At 65.8% G+C, this 24,469-nt stretch overlaps 1 protein-coding gene across 1 annotated transcript in view; it reads left to right on the top strand.

Moving 5' to 3' along the window:
* Positions 1 to 489: 489 nt before the first annotated feature.
* Positions 490 to 24,469, top strand: part of SSBP4 (single stranded DNA binding protein 4) — a gene marked incomplete in the record, with an annotated part of 46,180 nt that continues 22,200 nt past the window's right edge. Inside the window, 4 exon segments of the mRNA XM_034755360.1 lie at positions 490 to 697; positions 11,340 to 11,412; positions 11,919 to 11,980; positions 16,067 to 16,151. Of these exon segments, the coding sequence (XP_034611251.1) occupies positions 642 to 697; positions 11,340 to 11,412; positions 11,919 to 11,980; positions 16,067 to 16,151 (276 nt within the window).

A 24,469-nucleotide genomic window follows, 5' to 3' on the forward strand; every position in this document is an offset into this window, starting at 1 on the left:
GTGCTGGGCGAGGTGCTGGCAGTGGGTGCTGGGAGCTGAGAGCACTGGGCAGGGGCTGGTAGGGGTGTGGGGTGGCGGGAGCACTGGGTGTGCTGGGCGAGGTGCTGGCAGTGGGTGCTGGGAGCACTGGGTGTGCTGGGCGAGGTGCTGGCAGTGGGGTGCTGGGAGCAGGGTGCTGGCGGCACCATGCTGGGGCTGCCCATGTTAGCCTTGGGTAGAGTCTGAGGCGGGAGGAAGCACGTGTCAGTGTGGTGGGGGTGAATGAGGGTGATCGAGGGGGGCGCCAGGCCGGTGGGTATCACGGTGGGGTGTGTGCACCGTGCGGGGCGGGGAGACGGTGCGCGCGTGCAGAATCCCCCGCTCCAGCCTCGGCGTTGCCCTTTTAAGAGCTGAGCCGGGGTGGGGGAGGTGGCGCCGTGCCTGGAACAGCCAACAGCGAGGAGAGAGAGAGCGCGCGCGAGGGCGAGCGAGCCCCCCGCCCGCCCGGTGCCTGCGCGGCGGTTTCAAGCTCCCCCGCCCGAGCGCCGCTGCCGGGTTTGCGGCCGCTGCTCCGGGCCGGGGCCGGCGGGGTGGCCGTGGCTATGGGGCGCTGCGCCGGCCGCGCTCGCTGACGGGCGTGCACAGGCGAACCCGGCCGCAGCATGTACGCCAAGGGGAAGGGCTCCGCCGTGCCCTCGGACAGCCAGGCCCGGGAGAAGTGAGTCCGCCGGACCCCGGCGTGGGCCGGCAGCGGGGGGCGCGTGGGTCCCGTTCCCCGCCCCCTCCCCGGGGGGACTCCACGCGGGAAGTTTGCCGGGCGATTGGGGCCGGAGTGGGGCGCCCGCACATGGGGGCGCAGCCGGCAGCCTCCGCTCCGCTCGCCCTGGGCTGGGGGCGGCGTGGGGCCCCCGGCGGGGCCGGGCCCGGGGCAGCGAGTGGGGGTCGGGGGCTTTGCCCCGCCGCGGACGGGAAAAATCGGGGGCTGCAGCCGGCTCGGAGCGTCTCAACTTTGCGCCGCCAACTTTGCGCTCTTGGGGAGGCGCAGGGGCCGCCCGGCTGGGGGAGCAGAGCCGGGGGCCGGAGCCGGCCGGTCCCTGCGGGGACTCGGATCGGGGGCTCGGGGGGCCCGGTGCGCAGGGCCGGGGCTGCGGGGTCTTGGCTCTGAGAGCCCGGGGAGGCGGCGCCCAGCGCGGAGCCAGGCGGGTCCGGCCCAGCGCGGGGGGCTGCGAACGGCCGCCCCTTGGGTGACTGCAGCGGCTCGGCTCCCCGGGGCCCCCCGGCCCTCCCGCGAGGAGCGCCTGGCCCCGGCCGGGCTGTGCCCGGGTCTCCGGGAGCGGGCGGGGGGTCAGCAGTGCCCCGGGCAGCCCGGCGGGGGTGAAGTGGGGCGGGGGAGGTGCGGGGCCCCCGTGCTGCTGCTGGTAGCAGGTGTTGGTCCTGTCGGGGCCCCGCAGGACCCAGACCCAGTCCCAGTCCCAGCCCTGCTGGGATCTGGGCAAAGGGGACTGGGCAGGAGGAACCCGCCGCTCCTGGGCGCTCAGTTTTGTGCCCGTCTCAGCCCGAGCCGCAAAACCCGACTGGCAGCGGCCAACCGAGGCAGCAGGTTGTCCTGTGCCCCCTGTACCCCGTCCGAGATGCACAGAACCAGGGTGTGGCTGGGCACGTCCAATGGGGGGTACAGGATGGGGGGGGCTCAGTGTGATGGGGGGGAAGTGCCAGCTTAGCCCTGGGTGTTGGGTCTGGGGGAGGTGCCAGGTTCGTGCAATGCCTCCCCATGTGCAAACAGACTTTCCCCTGGGGGGGGCAGTTACTCTGTGGAGAGCCCTGTTCCCCTCACCCCACCTCTGCCCCGGGGCAGCTCCCAGCGGGGGCTTTGCGTCCGTGCCCAGGCCGGCCCATCACGGCTGTCGTGCGCTGGCTGGAACGGGCCCGTTGGCTCCGTGCGCAGCCTGAGCCGTGGTGTTCGCTGTCAGGCAGACGTGGGATCCCGCAGGGCGGGGGGTGAACCTCTTCCTCAGGTGACTGGCACTCGGACCAGAGAGTGAAAGGAACTAGCCAGAGACCCTGGAGGGGATTGGTAGCCCCCTCCCCCCAAAGCCTGGCCCTTTCGGGGGGGGGGACTTGGGATATTATTTCAGCTACAAAGGAAGACAATGCAACCTTGGGACCAGACGGCCGCTGCTGTCGTGCCTGCCCCTGGAGCTGCCCGGGGCTGGCGGGTGACAGTTGGGAGCCGGGGGGTTCCTGTAGGATGAGGCCTGTCTCCGCCAGTGGCTTTGTGCGTGTCTGATCCAGGGGCCAGAGGGTGCTTTGCGGCCCGTCGGCTGCTGCTGTGAGGGGGCCAGGAAGGCTGCGGGTGCTGGGACGGAGGGGGCGCAGGGCTGGAGCGTTTGCTTTAGGAAACGCTGGGGCTGCTGCACGAGCAGGGAAAAGGCCGGACGAGGGAACCCCAGGACCGAGCTGCCCCCCGCGGTGCCAGGGCAGGTGCTGGTATTCGAACGGAGTCCGGCCAATTCTCCTCACTGTGATTCTGGGGCTGTCCTGGCTCAGAGCCTCTCCTCTCCTGGGGGGTACAGAGAGCAGGGCAGGGGAGCTGCCGGGGCGGCTGAGTGGGCCCTGGGGTGTCAGACTGGGCCCTGGCTGAGTCATTCGCGTGAGCCAGACACTCGACCCGCTGTCGGCGCCGGTCGGTCCCGTTGAAGCAGCCGCGCTGACTCGGGAACAGGTGAGCAGCATCTTAGCGGCTGCTGCTGGATCCGTCCTCGCGCTGTCACTCGCTCATTCATAAAAGCGGCTCCTTGAGAGCCAGGGACGCGCCTCCTACGAACACAGCAGTCAGCCTGGGGGGGCTCTTTGCCTGTGTGCGTCTGTCCGTCTGCCTGCCCTGTGCGTGTCCGTTTGTCACCACGTCTCCCTGGCAGGTCAGTGCAAGACCCTGTTCTGCTCCCTTTCCCCAGGCGATGCCAGGCCAGGGGGGCCGAGGGACAAAGCCCAGCCTGGCCCCTGGGGGGTTCCCCGGCCCCATTGAAATGTCTCTGGCTTGTATCTGGAATCCAGGGGAGAGGGTCTGTTCCATGACATGACCATTCTGGGGGGTGGGGGGATTGCAGGCTGGCTCAGCGGTGCTGCGGGTTGTGAGATGTGGGGTCCCAGCTCCCTAGGCGGAGGGAATGGCTAGAAGAGTGAGTGACCTGCCACGGGGCCTGCGGTTCCAGACCCCGGCCTGGTTTAGTAACTCGGGAGGGAGGGGGTGGGCAGTCGGTTCCCCCGGCTGGCTGGGCTCCGCACAGGGTTAGCTGCACACAGGGGGTGACTGTATTGGAGTCAGTGCAGCTACTCAGGCGAGTTTACTCACTGCAGCATTGGGGCCATGGTCTTCCTCTCAGGGGGGAGGGGCTGCTTCCTCCCCCCCCCCCACCCCCACTTGCTGTCTGGGAGCCCTGGTCTTCTCGTCTCTGGGCTGGAGTTCAGAGCTGGCTGGCTGTATGTGGCCCATGCCAGCTTCCAGGCTCCTGGACAGGGGCATTGGGGCCCACTCTCCCAGCACAGAGCCATTCTCTCCCCCCCCCCCCTGCGGTGCCCCTGCTGTGTCTCCGCTGGCGCTGCCGGTGTGCCTGGTGAGGACAGCTGGTGCTGCTAGGTTAGGTGCCCTGGCCCCGTGGGCACCTGGGGCGGGCAGAGCTGGGAGCCGCTGCTGCAGAGGCTGGGGCGAGAGATGTCAGAGGTTGGGACTGAGCCTGGGGGAGATACCAGGGGCTTTGGGTGTCGTCGACGACCCTTCTGCTTTCCCTGGTGTGGCAGGAGGAGTGTGAAGAGCGGGGAGGGGGCTGGAAGGAGACAGGAGCGGGTGGGGAGTGCTGCCCGTAAGGGGCCCATCCCAGCCAAGTCCCGTAGTGACACTCGCCAGCGATTGTTCCCGTTGTTTTCTGGGCTTGGTTGGTGATGGCTTAGAAGCTGGGATCTCCGCTTGGACTCACTGGCATTGGTTTTCCTCCAACACTTGTGTGCACATCAGTTTGTTATTGTAGGGTTGCCAGTAAGGGCTGAGCCTGCATGCACTTCTTTGTTGTTGTAGCTGTCATGGGGACGAGGCCAGTTCACCTGTGACTGAGCATCTGTCCCCCAGCTGAGCTCTAAAGAGGGCACCTGGGCCCGGGGGCTGGGGGCCCGGGGAGTGCCAGGGCCAGGCAGGCGTGGCAGAGGTGAGGGGGACCAGGGAGCTGTTGGGGAGACTGCAAAGTGAAGAATACGATCCGTGAGTCCGGGCTGGAGCTGGGGAACCTCTGGGGAGTTGCAGGAGCTCCTGGGAACATGGGGTGATCACGCCTGGCTGCGGGAAGCCAAGCCTGAAACGGTGGATCCCAGCAGCTGGGGCAGGGCTTTCTGGTGAATGGAGCATTGGGGGGGGGGGTGAAGCCCCCTTGCAGCAGGCCAGAGTGGGGGTGCTGGGAGGAGCCCAGGGGATAGGGGTTGGTGTTGGAGAGAGGTTCCAGAGCAGGGGTAGGACTTGCAGTGGGCAGACCTGGCTGAGTGGAACTGCAGGGAGCCCTGGCCTGGGGCTGGAGATGGGGCAGGGGGGGATTGAACCTGGGACCTCTCAGGTGGACGTCCTGGAACGGGGGCAGAGAGGCTGGCACCAGCCTAGACCTGGACCGGTGGGAGGCTGAGCTGGAAGTGATGTCCCTGGAGGGGGCATGGCAGTCCGCTGGGATTCGCTGCACTCGGGCGTTTGGGGACGAGGGTTCTGTGGGTCGGCTCGGGGCTGCCCTGCTGCTGGTGAGCTTTGGGCCTCCCTGTGTTGGTGGGTTATCGCAGGTGAGCCCTGGGTGTTGGCTCTGGGTTCGTTTGTTTTGCTTTACGGAAAACTTTGCATTGGAGCGTTTTCACTGAAGCGAAAGCAGCTGAAAGCGTGCCGAACCCTGCCAAGGCCCCAGCCTTGCCTGTGGGAGGTGCTGCTCTCTGGAGTAACAGGAGCAGGCGAGAGCCGTGCTGGGGGGAGGCCGGGAGGTGGGCGTTGTGCCGCCCTCCAGGATCTCTTGGAGACCCCAGAGCATCACTCTGGGAATCTGCCCCATATAGACTGTCTGGGGCCCCCCTGCCCTCACCAGCCCCGGTCGTTCCAGTCTGTGCATCCCCTCATGTGCCAGCCAGCCACCTCCTGCAGCCTTCCCTCCATACAGAGGATAGTTGGGGGGGAAGGGTAGGCCTTCCCGGGGGGGGGCACCTGCTCAGAAGATAGTGCTGCTGCCACTGCCCCCCACCCTTTCTCCAAGAACTTCTTCCAGGTGTCTCCTAGAGCGTTTGGCCTTTCGTGGAGCGTAGGGGGAGAGAAGAGAGCTCAGTGCCCATGGCTCCTTCAGCCCTGGGACTCTGCCCTGGCTGCCAGCCAAGGTGGCCGTTCACTTTCGTTGGGAGGCCAGTCTGGTGCCTCCTGTCCTGTTTGTGCGTCCCTGGTGCTGTGCAGTGCTGGGCGAAGGGTCTGGGTCGGAGGGTGCTGCTAGCTGCAGGCCTGCTTGGAGATGTGGTTTGCATTGATTCTCTCCTCTGCAGCAAGAGGCTCCCAGTGAGAAAGCCCAGAGCAGCGCCCCCCGCTGGGGGAGCAGTGCGCCTGTCTCCATGCCCTTGGGGGGGGGGGGAGCGGCGGTAACTGCAGCTGTGGAACTGCAGATGTCAGACCAGCAGAGGTGGGGAGTGGAGCCAGCCCCGGGGTCTGTGCCTGGGTGTGGGCACCGGCGCTCCGGGGTTTGTCCGTTCCTGGCCGCTGCTCCGGGAGGGGAGAAGACGACATGAAGGCCGAATTGTCTGCTGGTGTCGCTCTGCCCACTGCAGTGGGATGAGGTTGGGTTGCACCAGCTGAGGGTCTGGGCCTGGGAAGCAGGGGCTAGAGACTTTCCCTTGGACTGCCTCAGGGAAGTGCAGAGCGGTTGTTCTCTGCAGGGTCTTGCCCACAGTACTGTGTGCGGCACAAACACCGAGAAAAAGGACCGGCCCTGCCGTCTCGAATCAGGCTGTTGGAGATTGTGCCTGCCCATCACCATTCCATGTCCGGGGCAGTAGCCACGTCCCCAGTGGGCTCCGTGGAGTGTCTGACCCCCCTCCCTTTCGGGGAGGTTTGGTTCTGGCTGGCTCTTGTCAGAGGCTGTGTCCTGGGGCTGTCTGGGTGGAAGGATGCTCGCGTCACTCGGGCTCTCCAAGAGGAAGGCTTTGCAGAGACGCTCAGGCTGCGCTGGGTCCTCTCCGCTTGGGCCTCGGATGTCAGGCTTGTTCACGGGCTTTGTGAGCCATGGTGTCCCAGACCAGCGCGTCCCAAGGGTCTCTGCCGTGCTGCCCGCTGCTCCCCCAACTCCAGAGACCCAGCTCTGCCCCAAGCCCGGGCCCAGACAGGTCCCCAAGTCAGGCAGTGGTGGAAGCCCACAGGGCTCGGTCCTAGGAGCTCCTGGCTGCGTTGCCGGGGTTCCAGGGCCGAGGATGGAGTGAGGTCTCCATCGCTGGTGGCTGGGGTGGGAAGCCAGCGTGTGCCAGCCAGGCCTGAGCGTCGGGGCGTAGTGGGAAGCTGCTCCCCCCTCGCCCGGCCCTGCTGACTGCTTGGGCCCAGACGTGGCCCGTTCCCCTAGGGGTTTCTCGGCCCAGGAAGCCCCGTGCAAGTGAACGTGCCCAGAAGAGCAGCGCTGCCAAGCCCAGTACCAGCCCTGGGTGCTCTGTGAACCCCAGCTTGGTAATGGCAGGGCCAGAGACTCAGTAACTGCCCACGGCACGTGCCAGGTAAACCGTGGCCAGGGGACCTGTTCGCAGGATGGGCTCCCTGTGGAAGTGTAGGCACCTGGGTCCTGGGCTAGAAAACCATGCACCATCTGTTCCAGCTGGCACGCTCCCGGCTTGCAGCCCCTCGGCTCCTGCCCCCCACGCACCCCTGGGATGCCCTGGCACCATGGGGCCATTTCTGGGCAGGCTGCAGCGTCAGGTTTGGGGTGTGGTGGAGCCTCCCTCCAGCGCACTGAGCTGCGGTCACAGCCCTGCTGTTGCTAGCCATGGGGCTGCAAGCCCCATAGCGACAGCTCAGAGGGAAGCAGGTGGGCCTCGGGAGAACCTGGCTGTGTGGTGATCCTGTCTGGGGGGCGGCTGTACTGGGCTGGGGGAGGGCTCGGGCTCTCCTGGCACCTAAGGTATCTGTACAGGCCCTAGGCGCGGGGGGGGGGGCTGTAGCTGCTCCTCCCGGGGAGCCAAGCAGGACATCCCCAGCTCCCCACCCTCCCCAGCTGGCTTTGAGGCCAACTCAGCCCTTGCCACATGCACGGCTCCCGTCAGGGCCTGCCGCTGCCAGCAGTGGGGGGCAGTGCAGAGCAGTGGGGGGGGGGCGTCCCCTGCATTGGTGGGGTGGTCCCATTTTCAGCCCCCCACCCCTCCAGGGACGCAGCTGGAGCAAGCAGGTGCCCCGGCTCCTCTGCCATCCTGGCTGTCTTTACCCTTGCACAGAGGTTACCTCGAGCCTGGCGTTCCTGCGCCGTCTGGCTTGTTCTAATCCTCTGCCCCCCGTGGCATTAAGACCCGGCACTGGTGGAAGCGCGCGGTGGTGTTAACCCCCAGGGTGCTGGGCAGGAGCCGATGGAGCCAGCAGGGAGGGTGGAGATCTCCATGCACGGCCCTGCTGGGCTGGGGCTGCTGGTGGTACCTATAATCACCGCTGCCTGGCATGCCGGACAGGGACCTTGGCAGGACCGCGGGAGCGCAAGGCCACTATGCAGAACGCCCCTCCGGTGAGAGGATGAGCAGTGCCCGGCTGGGAGCGTGGGCTGGGCCCTGCTGTGGAGCCAGGATGGACGGACAGGGGGACTTTCGGGCAGGGCCTGACCTGAGCTGGGCTCTTCCCCTCTGGAGACCCACAGGCCATATCCTGAGCCTGGCCAGCTGCTAGCCATGACCGGGGGCGGGCTGGGCACCTGGCCGATCCCAGGACGCTGTGTCCGGTGTTCGGGTGCTGGATTGTGCTGTCTGGTGCAACCCCAGCTAGCTGAGTGGGTAGGCGTGCCAGCGCTGCCCGGGCCACAGCTGTGTCCACAGCAAGTGGGCACTCGCTGTGCAGCGTGAGTGACCTGAGGGAATTCTCTGCCCTGGGGACGCTCCCATCTCCGCCTACTCTGGGCTGCTGCTCTCCAGCTGGCCCTGCCTCCTCCTGCTCCATGTACCAGAGCAGGCCGGCCGGGCCCCTCAGACTCCTGCACCGATAACGCTGGGGGGGGGGGGGCCCTCGGGGGCCAGGCAGCCTGGTGGGGGAGCTGGTTACTCGTGCAGAGCCGGAGCGGTTCTCTAGGGATTTGTCCAGCACTGCGCTCTTCCCCATGGCATGTCTGTGTGCCCAGTGGGGCCCTGGTTGGAACCCAGCTCCTCCCGTGGCAAGGGGCACCTCCCTGCCTGTGCCGGCTGCTAGCAGTGTAGGGAGGTGATGGCCGTGCCCCGGTCTGAGAGCTGTGGGGCTGAACTGCCTGGCTCCAGCCCTGGCACAGGGAAAGGCTCCTGGCCATGTGTTGGGTGGAGGTCCATTCCTGGCATGGCCATGGCTGGGGGGGCAGGTTCCATACCCCCTGTGCCCTCCCAATGGGGCTGTTAGGAAAGCAGGAGGCCCCTCCCCCGTGTGTCTAATGCCAGCCCCCCCATCCCGGTGCAGGCTGGGCTGAGGGGTCTGAGCTCCCTGGTCTCTTCACCCCATAGAACTGGTGCCCTGCCTGCTCCCCATGGGGGCTCTTCCCCTAGGAGCAGAGCCGTGCCCCGTGAGCCTGTTGTCCTGGGCGCTCGCTGCATCCCGGGGACTGGAGGGACGATGTTCCATGCGTGGGGAAGTTGCCGAGTTCCCCCCCCAGCTTATCCCTCTGCCCCCCGCTTTTCCCTGCTAATCCCCCCCTCATGCTCTCTCTCTGCATCGCTTCATGGCGGGGCTGGCTGGGAACACCCCACCCGGCGGCACTCAGACACCAGGAGCTGTTGCCAGTGCAGATGAGGTTTCACTGCCTGCAGCCCCGGGGGACCAAGCCCTGCATGGGACGCTCGTTTATAGCTCCGGGTTTGCCAGACGGGTACTGGCTCGTCCCTGCCCTGGCTGCCGGGGGGTGGGGGGCGGCGGGGGTGCTCTCAGTCCAGGGATTAATTCTTGGTGCTCTAGGAAAGCTCCATCTGCGTCTCTCATCATCCCCCTAATGTCCTTCCCGGCCCCGCGGATCCTCCCTTGGGCCGGAGGGTCTGGCCGCCTGGGGGAGCGGGGTACCCTGGATTCTGGCAAGCCCCGCATGCTGGCCCCTCTGAACTAGCTCAGCAGCTGGGCCCTGTCCGGCTCCCCTGTAAACCCGGCAGGGCTGCGGGGGAGGGATCAGCCCCTGCTCCCAGGGGACACTTTAACACCCAGCCCTTGTGAGTCTGTGTGAACGGGCTGGCCTGGCATGCTGGGGCACAGGGGGGTGAAACAAACCTCTCCCCCTTCCCTCCACTAGTGATGGACGAGTGGGTATGGTGAGGAGAAGGCGCCAGCTGTGAGAACTGGGGCTTGTGGGTCAGCACTGGGGCAGGAGGAAGGGTGGGAACCGGCCCCCAGGGAGCCAGGGTTCTGCAGACGAGCGGGGTTGTGGGTGAGGGGGACCAGGCATGGGGAGCAAGGGGCATGTACCTCCCGCTCCGCAAGGCCTGCTGGGCTCCCTGCTGGGGCGCGTCTCAGCCCAGCTGTGCGGTGCCTTTGTCTGGGGGGCAGGCGGTGTTGACGCTCCGGATTTTCTTGCATTGTGGCGGCTTTTCAACCTGCTCAGGATGTTCTGAATAATTGATGCTTTGCGGTGCTGGCAAATGGATGGGGGAGCAGGAGCTAGTGGCAGGGCTGGGCAGGCCCCATGATGGGGGGCAGGGCAGCGCCCAAGGTGTAGGGGGACTGGGTGGAGCTGCCCCACTCTCCCTTGGACAGCCTGGCTGGGAATGCATTTCCCCTCTGGTTCTGGCTGTACCTCATGCCCCAGGGGTTGTGGGGGGTGCCGGGGGGCTGCGTGGTTCGCTGTGGACTGTGCAGTGTCTCGCCCCACTGGACCCATCCCCTCCCCCCCAGCCAGAGCCCCCTGTGCGGGCTGATGTGTTCCTGGGTGCAGGCTCTGGGCCGGTCAGGGCCTGTGGCAGACAGGGTGAGCCCAGGGGCTGTTCTCTGGTCCCAGCGCTGTGCCCGGGGCAGCGAAAACCCCTCTCCCTGCAGGGAAAGCCTGGTGCCCAAGGGCGCTCCCTGTGTCACTTCCAAGGCACCGCATGGCACTGGGGGTGCCTTGCTGGTTGCAGAATGAATGCCCTAACCCCCATGCTGGTTACCCCCTGGCTGGGTTTTTTCTGGATTTGCCAGTTGCCAGAAAAAATAATTTAATCTGCTGGGTTGGTGGTGGGTTTTTTAATATGGGTCTAAAGATTTGCATCATCACCACCGTACACGGGGGTAGCAAATGGTGAAAGTTTCGGTGTCCAGCCAGAGATGCTGCAGCTTGAGATAACCGATCAAAACGGTTGCAAATACAACAGCTGCCTGCCCACCAACGTGCCAGCGCCCCACGCGAGCGTGAGAGGGTTTGAGTCACGCGAGAGTGGGGGGAGGGGTTGCAGAGTTGCCTGGGGGTGCAGCGGGCTTGTTTTGTGGGGGGAGTGTGCGCCTGACTTTCTGCATTTCAAAGGTGGTAACCCCAGCTGCAGCCCCCTCGTGCTCTGTGGGGCAGGAGTTGGGCACCCCTGGGGCACGTGGGCTGGCACTGAATGGCCTAGTCTGAGTCCTTTTCCAAGCCCTCCCTGCTCCATGGAGCCTGGCATGATGCCAGCTGCGCTGGGCTGCCTGCTCTAGACACAGGTCCCAGCATGACGGACGCTGTCCTGTGGGCCTGGAGGGCGTGCGGTTCCCCTTGGGAGGCGCTTGCTAAGGCTAGATCTGGGCCTGGGGAGGGGCCTTTGTCTGCATCCCAGTTCCTGGCAAGGGGAGAAGGAAACCTCTCCCCATGGGGAATCTGGTGTCCAGGGGGCTCCTGGAAGCACTGTCCACGTACTGCTCTCCACAGCCCCTGTCCTGCGTGGGCAGAGCTGTGCCCGGAGGTAGGAGATGGCAGAATTGGGCTCCCAGGCCAGATAGCACAGTGGGGTTGACCAAAGTGGCCTGGTCTATGAAGGGTGGGGGAGGGGTGCAGCCCCCTGGGGCTCGGCTCTGTGGGGCATCGGGACAGAACTAACCCGATTCCTCCTGGGATCAAACGCTCTGGCTGGCTCAGCCCCATGGGCCCCTTGCATGGGGCCAGGTCCTGCTGCAGAGCGGGCTGGCGGGGGGTAGGGGGCATTCCTGGGACTGAGGCATCTCTGGTCTCGCGCAGGCTGGCGTTGTACGTGTACGAGTACCTGCTGCACGTGGGAGCCCAGAAATCTGCACAGACCTTCCTCTCGGAGGTAAGACCAGGATGGCCTTGGCACATGGCCCAGCTGCTCTCCCATTGCCTTCTAGAGCTTCCATCTCACCCCTGCTCACAGGCCAGTCCCACGTACGGGCCAGGGCCGTTTTGGCACCATGGGCTGCCAAAGCTTTCGATTGGCCCTTTGTAGGGGGCAGTCCCAGGCTGGTGAGGGGCCCCAGATGCATGGCTCCCAGCCAAGGGGGGCTGGGACATAGGGTCTGCAGCTGGGGCAGGGAGAGGGACGCCTGAGTGCGGTGGGGATGGGTCCGGTGGAGACTGCGTCACCTGGGTGCTGCCAGAGCTGGTTCCTTGCCGCTGCAGGGCATTGGGGCAGCCCTACTGAGTCGCCCACGGCAGGTAGCTTCCTGCGCTCCAAGCCCACAGGCTGGAGTTGGGGGGCCAGCAGACGGGAACGCTGCAGAGGTTTGTGCCTGCTGCTGCATTTCCAACTGGGGCCCCCTGTCCGAACACGGCTCGGGTGACCTGCCCTCTCTCTTGCAGATCCGATGGGAGAAGAACATCACACTAGGGGAGCCCCCAGGTTTCCTGCACTCCTGGTGGTGGTAAGTGCCCTTCCCAGCTTGTGTGTGTGGGGGGGCTGGGCTGTCCTCTGGGCTACAGCCATGGGGTGGGTATGCAATTCCCCTGATCAGCTGGGCTCTGCGTGGGGGGAGATGGCCCCCTGCCCTCTCCTTGTCAGCAGAGCAGGGGATGGGGGGTTGTTAGTGGAGTGGGGAGGGGGAAGGGCTGGTCCCCCCACCCCCCAGTTCCTGTCCCTTGTGGCTATTCCCTCTGCCGCTGACACTCATCACCTCGAACCCCATAAAGCCGCTGCTCTGCTTTTCCCATCAGCCTGCAGGAGCAACTGGAATTTATTTTAGGTCTCCCCCCATCCTGCTTCCCGGAAACACCCCGGCTCCCCCAGCGCTGGGCCCCACCAGGCCTGGCTCACACATATGGAGACAATTTGGCTGGCCCCAAAAAGGCAGAAAGCACCGTTCCTAGGCAGCCACGGGGCTTTGTCCTGTTAGATCTGGGCCTGACCTACTTTTCCGTGGCACCCCCATGTTCTGGGACCAGCGGGATCCTCCCAAGTTCACACAGCTCAGACAGGAGCGCAAAGGAGACAAGGGCCCAATGGACAAACGAGGCAGGATTTGGTCTTGTCCTGCACAGCTCCTCTGTTAAAGGGGGGTAGACTTAGGACTCCAGGAGGAGTTCATGGTCGGGGTTCATTTCTTTTCTTCCCCCAGGAGCCTCGCTGGGCTGGGTTTGGAGCCAGGTCTGGTTCTGGGCTGTTCTGAGGGCCCGGGCTGGGGGGCACGGAGCTCCCATCCCCGCCCGCTGAGCTGTGCGTGCCCTGTCCTGCCTGTCTGCACCGTGACAAAGTAGCTGCCAGATGCCCTGTGCCTGGCTCCACCTTCTGGTGCAGCCCAGCTGCCGGGGGCGTAAACCGCGCCTGGCCCCCGAGGGAGGGGCTGGCTCTGAGCTGCAGAGAGCTCTGTGCTGGGACAGCCCGGCTGCATGGGGCTGGGATGCCTGATACAGCCTGGCATGGACTCCTGGGTCTGTGGGGCGTGCTGCCCCAAGGCATGCCTGGCTGGGGGTGCTTGTGGGAGGATGCGGGGGGGGGCGGGGGAGAGGAGGGGCTCCTACCTCTCCTTCGTGCCCCAGCTGGACGGGGTTATTCAGGGTCCTCTCTGTGCAGCCCAGCCAGCTGTCTCTTGCTTCAGAGCTTCCCCCCCCCCATCCTCTTTTTTGTGACATCACAATAGGCCCCTTGGCAACCAGCCGTGATGTCACAAAGAGAAGGTGAAGGGCCAGGCAGCCTAGGGCAGTGGCTGGAGCACAGGGGTCTGGGGTCTGTTCCTAGCTCCATGTCCTTTGCCCCCAGGGCCACAGGGGAATAGGGCTCAGCTCCTGGAATGGGGCTGCTCGAGTTGGGTACTCACAGGAGATGCCTGGGGTGGGGTGGGGGGAGACTCGCTTGCCAGCCGGGCCCTGGGAATCTGAGTCCCCCGCGTGCATGCAAGGTGCTGTAATCGCTGCTCCTGGTCCTGGGGGCTCCTGGGGGTGAATGCAGCAGAACCACTCCCACCCCATGGGATGGGCTGGTGAAAGGGCCCTAGAGCGCAGGAGAAAGCTGGGGTGCAGTGAGGCGGCTTGACCCACTGTGCTGTGCCTCCATCCTGGGAGTGTGTCCGAGCTGAACTCTGGACGCCCCAGCTGTAGCATGTCCGCGTGGGGTGGTCCCTGCACTGGGCCGGAGCCCCTGCTCCTGCTGGGAAGGAGGAAGGGGTTCAGGACTGTTGGGGGGCTGTGATACCCAGGGCAGGGTATCCCAGAGCAGCAGGAGGGATCCCCAACAACTGGGGTTGTGGTGGAGGGCAGAAGGGGGATGAGGCAATGCTCCATGCCGATGCCCAGGGCCGTGGGGGTTGCGCCCCTGAGGTCGGGGGTTTTGGCTGGGCGGAGCAGCGTCGCTGGTGCCTGGCCTCCTGCAGGGGGCGCTGACGTTGGCCAGACAAGTGCTCCATGATAGGGTCAGTGCCCCCGGGGCCCAGCCCCACTGCCCCACCTCCCCTGTGGGCACCCCTGGAGTGAGCTGAAGTTCAGGGCAGGTCGGGGGTGTGTGCCAGATGAGATGGTGACATCAGAGCACTCAGCCACTCACCACCTGGTTCCCCATAGTATATTTGCATACCGTCATCCTATTGGTTGGAAATGCCAGGCGTGGTTGACAGCTATTGGTTTTTAAAGGGGCAGTGCTAGACATATTCAGGGCTGGGCGAGTCCAGCCCCAGCCGGGGGCGAGCGCTGCTGGATCGGCCCTCTCCGCTTGGCCCAGCGGCTTCGACGGACCCGGCGCAGCCCTTGCATGGCACCAGGCTCTGTGGGCCGTAAATAAAACCAGGGTCGACCGGGTAGGATCGCCGCCAGCTAACTCGAGGCACAGCTCCCAAAGCCCCCGGCCGGCAGCTCCCAAAGCCCCCGGCCGGCAGCTCCCAAAGCCCCCGGCCGGCAGCTCCCAAAGCCCCCGGCCGGCAGCTCCCAAAGCCCCCGGCCGGCAGCTCCCAAAGCCCCCGGCCGGCAGCAGCCGGCGTGTGTAACTGGGGCTCCTGGAGGTTAGGCACACTGGCAGGAAGAAGGAGGGCTGACAGCCTGGCCCACCAGGGAAGGGGTCAGTCTGGGAGTCGTGGTTGCCAGGTTCAGTCCTGGCTCGGCCCCAGACTTCCAACGTGACCTTGGGCAAGTCCGTCCGCCTCTCTGGACATCGCCTCCCTGTCTGTAGAGTGAGCAGGATAGCTCTGCTCTGTGCTCGCAGAGACAGATCCATCCTGCCGATCTAGCTACAGGGCCTAGCAGCAGTGTGCCCGTGAGTGCCCCCACCCCACCTTCTCCCGGGGTGCTGGGAGCCAGTGGGGTGTTTGCCCGTCGGGACCTGATGTCTGTGTATTTAGCTGTTTCCAATAAACTATTAGGCAATGGCTTATAGCAGGCAGGGGGGGGGGGGGGGTTGGGATTAATCCTTCCGCTGCTGGAGTAGCTCCCTGGAAGGCCTCGCTGGTGCATTATGCCATGGCCGAGCAGGGGAGCAAGACGTGAGTGAGGCTGGTGGCTACGTGATCTGCACGTCCGTGTGGCTCACCGGGGCCATGCTGTGCTGCCCACAGAGCATGAGCAGCCACGGGTGAGTGGGCTGCAGGCTCCCTTGGGGATTCAGAGATCGCTGAGCCTCTTCCCAAGCCCTGGGCTGCCCAGAAACATGGACACGCACGTCCCATCCACCCCGTAGCCCCCTCCTGTGTGCTTGTCCGCCCAGTGCATGAGCGAACCTGTTCAGGGCAGGGTGGGTGCCAGCAACAGGGTGGCTCTGGCTGGGCGCTGGCCTCCCCCTCCCCAGGATGCCACAGCCTGGTGGAAAGTTCTTGGAATTTTAACTTCGGCTCCAGCTGATGGTCTTAGCAACTGTTACCGGGGAAAACACTCTGCGGTGGAGCCTGCGGGCTGAGCGGGAGCCGGGCCAGCCCCTGGGCCTGGAGCAGCCACTGCATCTGGAATGGGATGGGCCAGGTGCAGCTGTGCCCTTGCTTCCCCAAGGGCACGGTTATTCTCCGCGGCGGGCGATCGGCCCTGCACGGCCCTGACCCCGTGGTCAGGTCCAACCTGACCCCATGGCCATGGCTGGCACCAGCACAGAATGGGCCTCCAGGGGTTCAGATCCGTGGTGGAGTGAGTTTTGGTGGGTCTTGGCTGAGGGGCTTCAGCAGTGACTTTGTGGCACTAGTTAACCCCTCGTGAGCTGGCTGGCACTAGGCCCCCTCCCCAGCTCAGACTCGGCCGTAGGCCTCATTGTCTACCCTGCAGCTCAGCGCGACGGGGATCTGCTGCTCAGGGAGAGCCCAGGGCAGGGGGAGCAGGGGCTGTGGGTCGGGATCGAGGGGCACCGGCAGAGCTGGGGGCTGTGGGTCGGGATCGAAGGGCATCGGCAGAGCTGTTGGCTGTGGGTTCAGTTTGAGGGGCACTGGCAGAGCTGGGGGAGCCCGCAGCAGGGGCTGTGGGTTGGGATCGAGGGGCACTGGCAGAACTGGGGGGGAGGTGTTGCTGGGCGGCGGACAGGGCCTGACTGATGCGCTCTCTCCCCACAGTGTGTTCTGGGACCTGTACTGCGCGGCGCCGGACCGCCGGGAGACGTGTGAGCACTCCAGCGAAGCCAAGGCCTTTCACGACTATGTGAGTAACTGCGTCCCCGGTGGCGGCCGGGGCAGGGCAGAGCCGGGGCTGCGCGGAGGCTCCTGTGCGGAGGGCTTGGGGCAGGCCAGTCCCACAGTGCTCTTGGCTGGGGCGGTCTGTACTGAGTAGCCCCAGGGGACCCAGCTGTCAGAAGAGATGTGGGGCTGCTGTGGGGTGCTGTGACAGGGCGGGGGTGTGTGTGTGCAGTGTGCTCTTGCACGGCCGTGTCTGCTGGTTGGGTGGGTGCTTGTGAGGAGCCCCCTCCCTTCCTGGCTGCACTTGGGGCTCAGGTGTCGTTGCTGGGCCTGTAGCTCCAGGCCCTGTGTTCTGACCTGACCCCGGCTGGACGCTGTGTGGGGCCTGGGCAAGGTCCTGCCTGGCAGGGCTCTGGAGCAAGGCGCTGAACATCTGGGCTGCAGACTGACCCCTCCTGGAGAAGGGCCCGGGGGGCTGGGTAACAGGGAGCCCTGCCTGTCCACGTCCCCAGCCCCCGCATCGGGCGGTCCCTGGGGCAGGGAGCTCTCAGCCTGGCCTTTGGCTCCTCCAGCTGCCCCATCACCCTGTGGGGCCTCCCCAGCCTGCAGTGGCTCCTGGCAGCTCATGCGCCCTCTGCCCTCCCTGTGGGATGAGCCCCCCCCCCCCCCCCCCCCCGCGCCCCCCCCCCCGGGGGGCCGCCCGGCCGGCCCATGCCCCCCCCCCCCCCCCCCGGGGGGGGCCCCCCCCCCCCCCCTCCCCGCCGTGTCCAGCTCCACGCGGCCTCGTGTCTGGCTGGCACCGCGCTCACACCCAGCCCCTTCCCCAGCATGTGCTGCACTGACGGGGGATGTGGCGTGTGCCCTGGAGCTCCCAGGCCAGGGGGGTGGCGTCTATGGGCTGGGGGTGCTCTGAGCCAGTAGCAGGCTCTTAGCCTCTGGATTCCCAGCCAGGAGGGGGTTAGCTGGGCGGCCCCAGAGCTCCTGGCGTCAGACTCGGCACTTGCGGTGGTTCCTGGTGGGCAGGCTGCCCCCTCAGGCCTGTGTCTTAAACAGCGCCAGCATCCCGGGGGTTAAACTAATCCTCTGGCCATGCAAGCTGCCTCCCGGCCAGCAGTGGGGGGGAGGTGACCTATTTTAAACAGGACATGGAAGGTGGGGGAGACGGACCCTGTATTTCCAGGCCAGAAGGACTGTTGTGACAACCTGCGTAACACGGACAGAGACCTGCCCCCACCATTCCTAGTGCAGAGCAGTTAGGGAAATAGCCCAGGGACGGAGACTTCTCCCCAGCCAGTTGTTAATTACCCTCAGATCCACACCTTATCCCCTGTCTGAGACTAGGGGGGGCTGTGACCTGGTGGGATGGGGGTGCCCAGGTGTCACCCAGTGGGGGCTCTGCTGGGGTCCACCTGGCACCCTGCTGGGTAGTTCCTCACACATCCACTGTGATCTCTGACCCCCTGTGAGTGATCATAGACCCCAGGCCATGGGCAGGCGCCATCTCCACCTCGGGCGTGAGCTGCCATGACCCACCACCCAGGTCCCTCCCCCAAATGGCAGGCATGTGTGCTCTTTGCACGAGCATGTGTGAGCACACTCGCCTGGTTGTGCAGGCAGAGCAGGGCATAGGTGGTTCTCGGCCCCCCCAGCTAGCGGGTGTTGGAGGAGGTCAAGGCTAAGGGCTGGAGCGTGCAAGGGGCACCTCTCTTGGGCAGGTGGAGAGCAAGGGAGCCTTCAGGCAAGCGTCCTGGGCTGGAGAGTGGCTGCCCCCAGGGCGGAAACCTCCTGCAAGCACCCAGCCCGCTGCACTGAGCTGGTCTACCTGATAGGGCTCTGTGCCGCCCATCTCTGTGCGTCTGCAGGAACAGTCTGGGGCGGGGAGCCCCTGCGGGACCCGCTGCCCCATGCCCAGTGCTCCTGGCATAACTGGAGGGCGTGAAGCACTTGGACTGGATCTAAGCAGGGAGTTCTCTGCAGGAGCTGGGCGTGGGGCTGGAAGCGGGGACAGGTTTGCTGTTACTTTGTGCCGACGGTTTCCTTTCTCCTGTCGTTCAGTTTGTGTTTTCAGCTGTATTGTCTCCCTGCTAAACACCCTGTTTGCCAGCCGCGGAGACGGGGCGTGTGATGGGAACGTTTGGACAGGTGGCTCGTGTGTTTTGACTGCGCTCGTGGCTTGTGTGCATGTGCGTGTGTGACAACTTCTGCACAGCCAGGGCTGGAGCCATGTTCCTGGCACCAGTCCCCGTGTGCTGCGGCCAGCTGTGGTGCAGGACAGGGGCAGTGATTTAACCACATGCCCAGGTGAGAAATGTTAACAGGCTGTTGCATGGAGACTCACTTCTCAGCCCCTCTCCCTCTGCTGGGGAGGCCACCAGCCACATGGCCAGACCAGGCCTTCTCCCCACTGCAGGGCAGACGCCTGGGGAGCCAGCCGTGAGGGCAGCTGCATGGCACGGGCACCCATCCATCAGGGACCAACTGAGAACCTGCAGACTCAGGTCACACAAGCCATTGATTGTTCCTCAGGTGGCGTCACTGAAGGGTGGGGTGAGGTTGGACCCAGTGCCCACGAGGGGAAAGCCCCACCCTGGGGCTGGATCCAAGCCGGTGCCCCCTGGAGGGGAAAGGTGCCAGCTCCAATTCCCCACCCCCCCCTTGCCAGCCGTGGCCGAGCACGCCAGGGGCTGGGGAATCCCTGGCTCCATGCAGCTCCCAGAGCAGGTGCCAGCACCTGAGCTGGTGGCCCGGGCAGCAGCAGAGAGGCCATGGATGGGCTTGTGCAGCGTGGGCCCGGCAGAGCAGGGCAGCCTCAGGGTCCACTGGTGAAGTCTTGTTGTGTGGGGCGGGGCAGCAGGCTGGCGTCTGGGCAGGGAAGGGTTAAGGCTGTGGTGCAGTTGTACAGAGAAGGGGAGATTGGTTCACAGGGTTTGCCTCGCAAAATCAGTGGGGAGCTGGCTGGGTGCCAGGCTGTGGGGGGCGGGGGCTGGCCACTGCATGTGCCCCCCTCCCCCCCCCCCCATGGCCCCTGGTCACGCTCTGCCTGCAGGGGAGAGCAGCAGGGCTGGAGCTGGGAGAGGGAGGCCCAGCCCCGGCCCCTAGCTGGGATTTGGGGGCTGGGCCACGTTGGCCAGAGGGCGGCGATGTCCGGACTGGATGGGACCCAGGTGTCCTGGCTCTCTGCGCTAAGGCTGGGCCGTGCACCCTGTGGGAGGTCGTGGCAGGGCAGGGAGGGGCTGCACCCCACTCCCAGCTCACTGCCCTCCTGGGGCGAGGGGCAGGGAGTCGGGGTTCGCTAGGACCCAGCGGGGTGGCGGAGCTCTGCTCCCCTCCAGGCGGCTCTGGTTACACCAGAGAGGGGGAGCCTGGTGCAGCTGGAGCCAGGCCCAGGCCGCCCATTACCAGCTGCAGCCCAGACCTGGGGAGGTGTCAGTAACAGAGAGCAGGGGGCACAGCTGGGCGTGTTTAGGTGCAGAGCCTGAAGGGAGGAGCAGGGGGCTGCATGGGGCCAGTCAGGGAGCGGGGGGCTCCTGCCAATCTCCCGTCCTACTGACACTGCCCCTCAACCCTGACCCACAGCCCCCTGCCCTACCAGCCTGCACTCCCCCCCAGCCCTGCAAGTGTTGTCTATCCTGACTCGCAGCCCTCTGCTATCCCAGCCTGGACTCCCCCCAGCCCTGCTCCCCGCTATCCTCACCTGCAGCCCCCTGCTCTCCCAGCTGGGGCTCCCCTCCCACCTCCCCCCCACTGCTGTGCTGGTGCCCCGGTCCGGCTCTCAGCCTGCAGTAACGCAGGCCCCATGCAGGCTGCTTGGCACCTGCCTGGCAGTGGTGCAGGAGGCTAGAGCAGCGCCCTTCATTCCTGAGGGGGCGGGGTGCTGGAAGGGCCCAGGCTGGCTGGGGGCAGGAGGCAGACTGGGCTGGGAGGGGGGTGGCGGTCTCCCCTTTGGGCTGGCTGAGGGGCTTTGTGAATAGCTGGGATGCCCCAGGGCACGGTGAGGGTTTCCCTTCGGCAGGGCCTGTGGCCTGTGAGCAGCCCCCCAGCCCAGCCCCTTCCTAACCAGTCCTAGGCCTGGGGAGGGTGGTCCAGGGTCTCCTGCTTCCCTCCTCTTTGTGAGAAGCCTCAGCGCCCGCGGTGGGGTGCCTGGCCGAGCCCGCGCCTGCTGCCTTGGGCTGTGCAGAGCAAGCAGATGGCAGCTCCCTCCTTCCCTGGGCGCCCCTGCAGCTCCGCAGGGTGTGCGCAGGGCGGCTGAGGTTCACGGCGCTGGCCGCGCTCTCGCCCCGGCTGCCCTTGGCTGCCCGGCTGTGGCGCACGGGGCATTAATATTTCAGGCCTGTGGTGCAGGGAGCAGCGCAGCTCCTGCTGGCGCTCTGTGCACATGAATAATTTTCTGGGAGGGGAGTGGAGCGCCGGGCCGGGCCCCGGGAGAATCAGCCAGCACGCTCTGGAGAGTGCGGGGCGCGCCAGCCCTCAGCCGCTGGGGGGGGGCTTAAAGGGGCAGCGGCTCATTCCCAGCAGAGGCCTGCAGCCCTACGGGGTGTCGGCCGACTGCCCCCTGCTCTGAGCTCAGCCATAGATGCTGCTGCCCCAGGCCAGGCCTGGCAGACTGCTCACACATACACGTCGTGCTCCCAGAGAGAGAGACGCACCCTGGGAGCGGGCACAGAGCATGGCTGTGCGTGTGCACACAGCCCCTGTGAACACACACACCACACAGTCATGGAGATACAGTGGGTGTGCGCACACGTGTAAGGTGTGTGATAGAGACACGTGCACGTGCCCCATCATGATCCCAGGCCCCTGGTTGCACCCCGGTGCCCCCCTCTCTGCCAGCCAGGTCTTCAGGGTTCACTTAAATCCCGTTTTCAAGGTTTATTTTGTAACTAGAAGGGCTGCGAACCGGGCCCCTGGGGCTCGGGAGCCAGTAACCCCCGGCTGGGTGTGTGTCCCCTCATGTTAAGCAAGGCCTGGCCTGGGCAGGCCTTGCATGGCAGACCTGTGTGGAAATGGCCGGGCTGGTGCGCATGGGGGTGCTCTCCCCGCCAGTGCTGACCCTGGTGCCCTAGAGCAGTGCTAGGGGTGGGCAAGACGTTGCCGCCTTGTCTCCTCTTCCCAGAGACCTGGGCCAGCCTTGGTCCCTTCTTCACCTTCCTCTGCCACTGCGAGGGGGGGTCAGTTTCATGCACCTCCCGGTGCCCAATGCATGCAGAGCCCCTCCCCCTGCACCGTCAGGAAGTGCTCTGGTGCCTCTAACGAGCAGGGGGGGGGGGGCATGGCCTCAGCTTTGGGCCCCATTGTGCCTTCAGCGGCTCCGCTCCCTGGCACTGCGCAGGGCTTGGCAGGGTGAGCAGCAGTGGGGCAGCCAGTCAGATTGTAGCCCAGCCTGGCTGTGGGGCAGGTGTGGGGTGTGCTCGGGGGCTCAGGAGGACGCCTCTGGGAGTGGGGCACTGGATGGCTCTAGTGCCCGTCTGGGGAAACGGCGCACCGGGCTTGCTTAGCTGGGCTGTGGGGAGCCGAGCGCCTCGGCCGTCTGCAAAGAACTAGCCCTGGGAGCAGGAGCCGGGGCAGCCAGCAAACGGGTTGCGCTGGGCTCTGGGGCACCCTGCCAGGCTCAGGGCTGGAGTGGCACCAGATTAGCCCCTGCGGGCCCTGTTCCCTGCACACCCCACTGTGACGGAGCAGGGACCGGGGCGGATTTGACCTGGGAATGTAGCCTGGGAGTGAGCTGTAACCAGAGCCAGGAGGGGGGTGGGAGAAGTGACACCTGCCTGGGAGACAGAACAAAGGAGAGGAGAGGAGGGGAGGGGCGAGAGAGCTGCTGGAGGGTTTTGGGTTCTTCAGTTTTGGGCTGGAAGGTGCAACGCCGGGAACCCCAAGCTGGGGTCTAAGCTCCTTGCACTCCCCAAGAGGACTTGATTGAAGGGTCCTGGTTGAATCTACAAGCTCTGCTGTAGACTGTGTTCCTGTTACCCAATAAACCTTCCGCTTTACTGGCTGGCTGAGAGTCCCAGGGAATCGCAGGAAGCCGGGGGTACAGGGCCCTGAGTCCCCCACACTCCGCGACACCCACGTCTCGGGCAGCCACAGAGAAAGCCCCTGCTCCAAGGTCGGGCCCAGCACAGGTACCATCCCACTAGCCAGAGAGCATCCTGGCTTCCCCTCAGTGCCAGCCCTGCAGGGACCCCGTCCCCATCACTCAGATGCTGCCGCTTGCCCTAGGAGTCACTGCAGAGCCCGGGGGATGGAGCGCGCGGCGGGCTGTTCCCATGGTGCTCTGGCAGCGGGGAGTCAGGGATCTGCAGCAGCTCGGGCACTTAACTGCACAGGGCTCCTGGGGAGTTAATCAGTGGCCACAGAGTCAACAGTGCAGTTGCTGCCCCTGGCTGCCTGTGTTTGACTAGTGTGGGGCAGGCCCCCCAGCTGTTTGTCCTGGCATTGCTGCTCTGCTGCCAAGCGCCGAACTGCCTGGTGGCTGGCAGAGTCGGCAAATCCATCGCTGTGGGCATGTGCCACGCTGTGCCTCGGCCAAGGGCGGGCTGGGCAGCCCCTCTGGCAGGGCACGGTCCTGGTGGGATGGGGCAGCTCACCCTCTACACTGGATGGGCTGCCCAGGGCGGAGTGGGGCTCCAGGCCCTGCATTGCTCAGCAAGACAGCAGTGGCCCTGCGGGGGATACCCGCTGTGCAGCGTGGGAGGGAAGCTCTGCCCCAACACTGAGGAGTGTGTGGGGCACCAGGGAGCCAGCTGGTGAAGTGGGCAGGGGCTGTGGGGCGCTGGTGCTTGGGGGTCCAACTGGCTCTGAGTCCAGCCCCGGGCTGCGGCAGGGAGACATGCTGGGATGGGCAGGGGTGGAACATGCCCATGGCATGCTCGGGCCCCCATGCTGGGAGCCTGGTGGCTGAGGCCAGGTGCGGGGAGGCTGGTGCTGGATGGAGGGCAGTGAGACTACTGGTGGAGATGACCCCAGGGGGCACACAGGTACCTGCTATGACGGAGCCCCCTTGGCATGGCACAGTGCTCCTGGCATGGCCCCCTTAGCACAGTGCCACCCCTTTACCCCCTCCCTGGCATGGTCGTCCCCTTTCCAGCTCTGCCCCCAGCATGGTGCCCCCCTCCCAGCTGCCCTCCGGCATGGAGCCATCTGTTTGTTTTGCCGGCTCTTTAATTACTCTGGTCTATTTACTGACACTGCAGTCAGGCTGCTGAGAAGGACACTAATTGCCATGTGTGTAATCCCTGTGCCATGCAGCCCCAGCACCGTGGGCACATGCCCTCCAGGCCAGGGTCCCATGCGCTCCCCGCTCCACGGTGCAGCCTCAGGGCTGGGGCCTACCACAGGCCAGCTCTGGGCAAGGGGGCTGGTGTGGGGCAGCCGTGGGGTGTGCCAGCTCAGGCCCTGCACGGGATCCTGCCCAGGGACTGGCTTTACTCAGGGCCTCTGGTGCCGGGGGGCCCTGGCAGCTCAGGAATACTCGGACCCCAGCTGTGGGGCTGCGGGTGCTATTGGGCCCTGCCCCCATCGCAGCCCCAAGGTGGCACCAGCCCCCCCAGCCTCCTTTGGGGAAAGTCCTGAGTGGAAGGAGATCCCCGGGGAGGCCAGCGTGGTCCCAGCCCTGTGCTTGGCACCATTGGGGGGGGGGGTGCGTGTGTGTTGGGGGAATCAGCCTTTTCCAGCCAGCCTGCGCATGGGGGGAGGAGATGAGATGGGCCCCACTTAGAGGCAGACTGAACCAAAGGGCCTCCTTCCTCCCTCCCTGCCTGGGCAAACTCTGCAGGGGGAGGGGATGCAGGCTCCCTCTGTCCCATCCCCCACTTCCCTCCCCCCCGTCTAGGTTGGCTCGAAAATGCTGTTTCCCCCCCCCCCCCCAGTGCCGCCGCCCCCCCCCCCCCCACTGGCCCCTTTGTCTCCTCCACGTGGAGGCGGGAGCCGGGCTGGGCTGGTTCCATTGTCCGTGCCAGCCCCTCCCACCCCATGGCCCCACGGGGCTCCTGCCACCCAGGCAGCATCTTGCCCAGGAGGGGGTGCCAGGGTGACTGCTCTTGGGGCCCATGTCCCCCAGCAGCAACAGGACACCCCCATTCCCCGTTACCTAGGGGAGGGGCTCCAAGCCCCCTGCACTGGGCTCTACCCAGAGCTGGAGGAGGCTGGCTCTGCCTGGCTTCCCTGGAACGTTGCCCCATAAGGCTTGGGGGCTCTGCTGCTCTGCCCAGCACATGCCCCTGGAGTGCCCCAGCCTGGGTGCCGCTCCCGGACATAACCAGCTCTGGGAAGACACAGACAGGCAGGCTCCAGAGAAACCTTCTTCTGGGCAGAGGCACCCCCATGCCTGGCTTGCCCAGCATCCCC

This window comes from Trachemys scripta, chromosome 22 (genome assembly GCF_013100865.1).
Source record: "Trachemys scripta elegans isolate TJP31775 chromosome 22, CAS_Tse_1.0, whole genome shotgun sequence".
Lineage (NCBI taxonomy): Eukaryota > Metazoa > Chordata > Testudines > Emydidae > Trachemys > Trachemys scripta.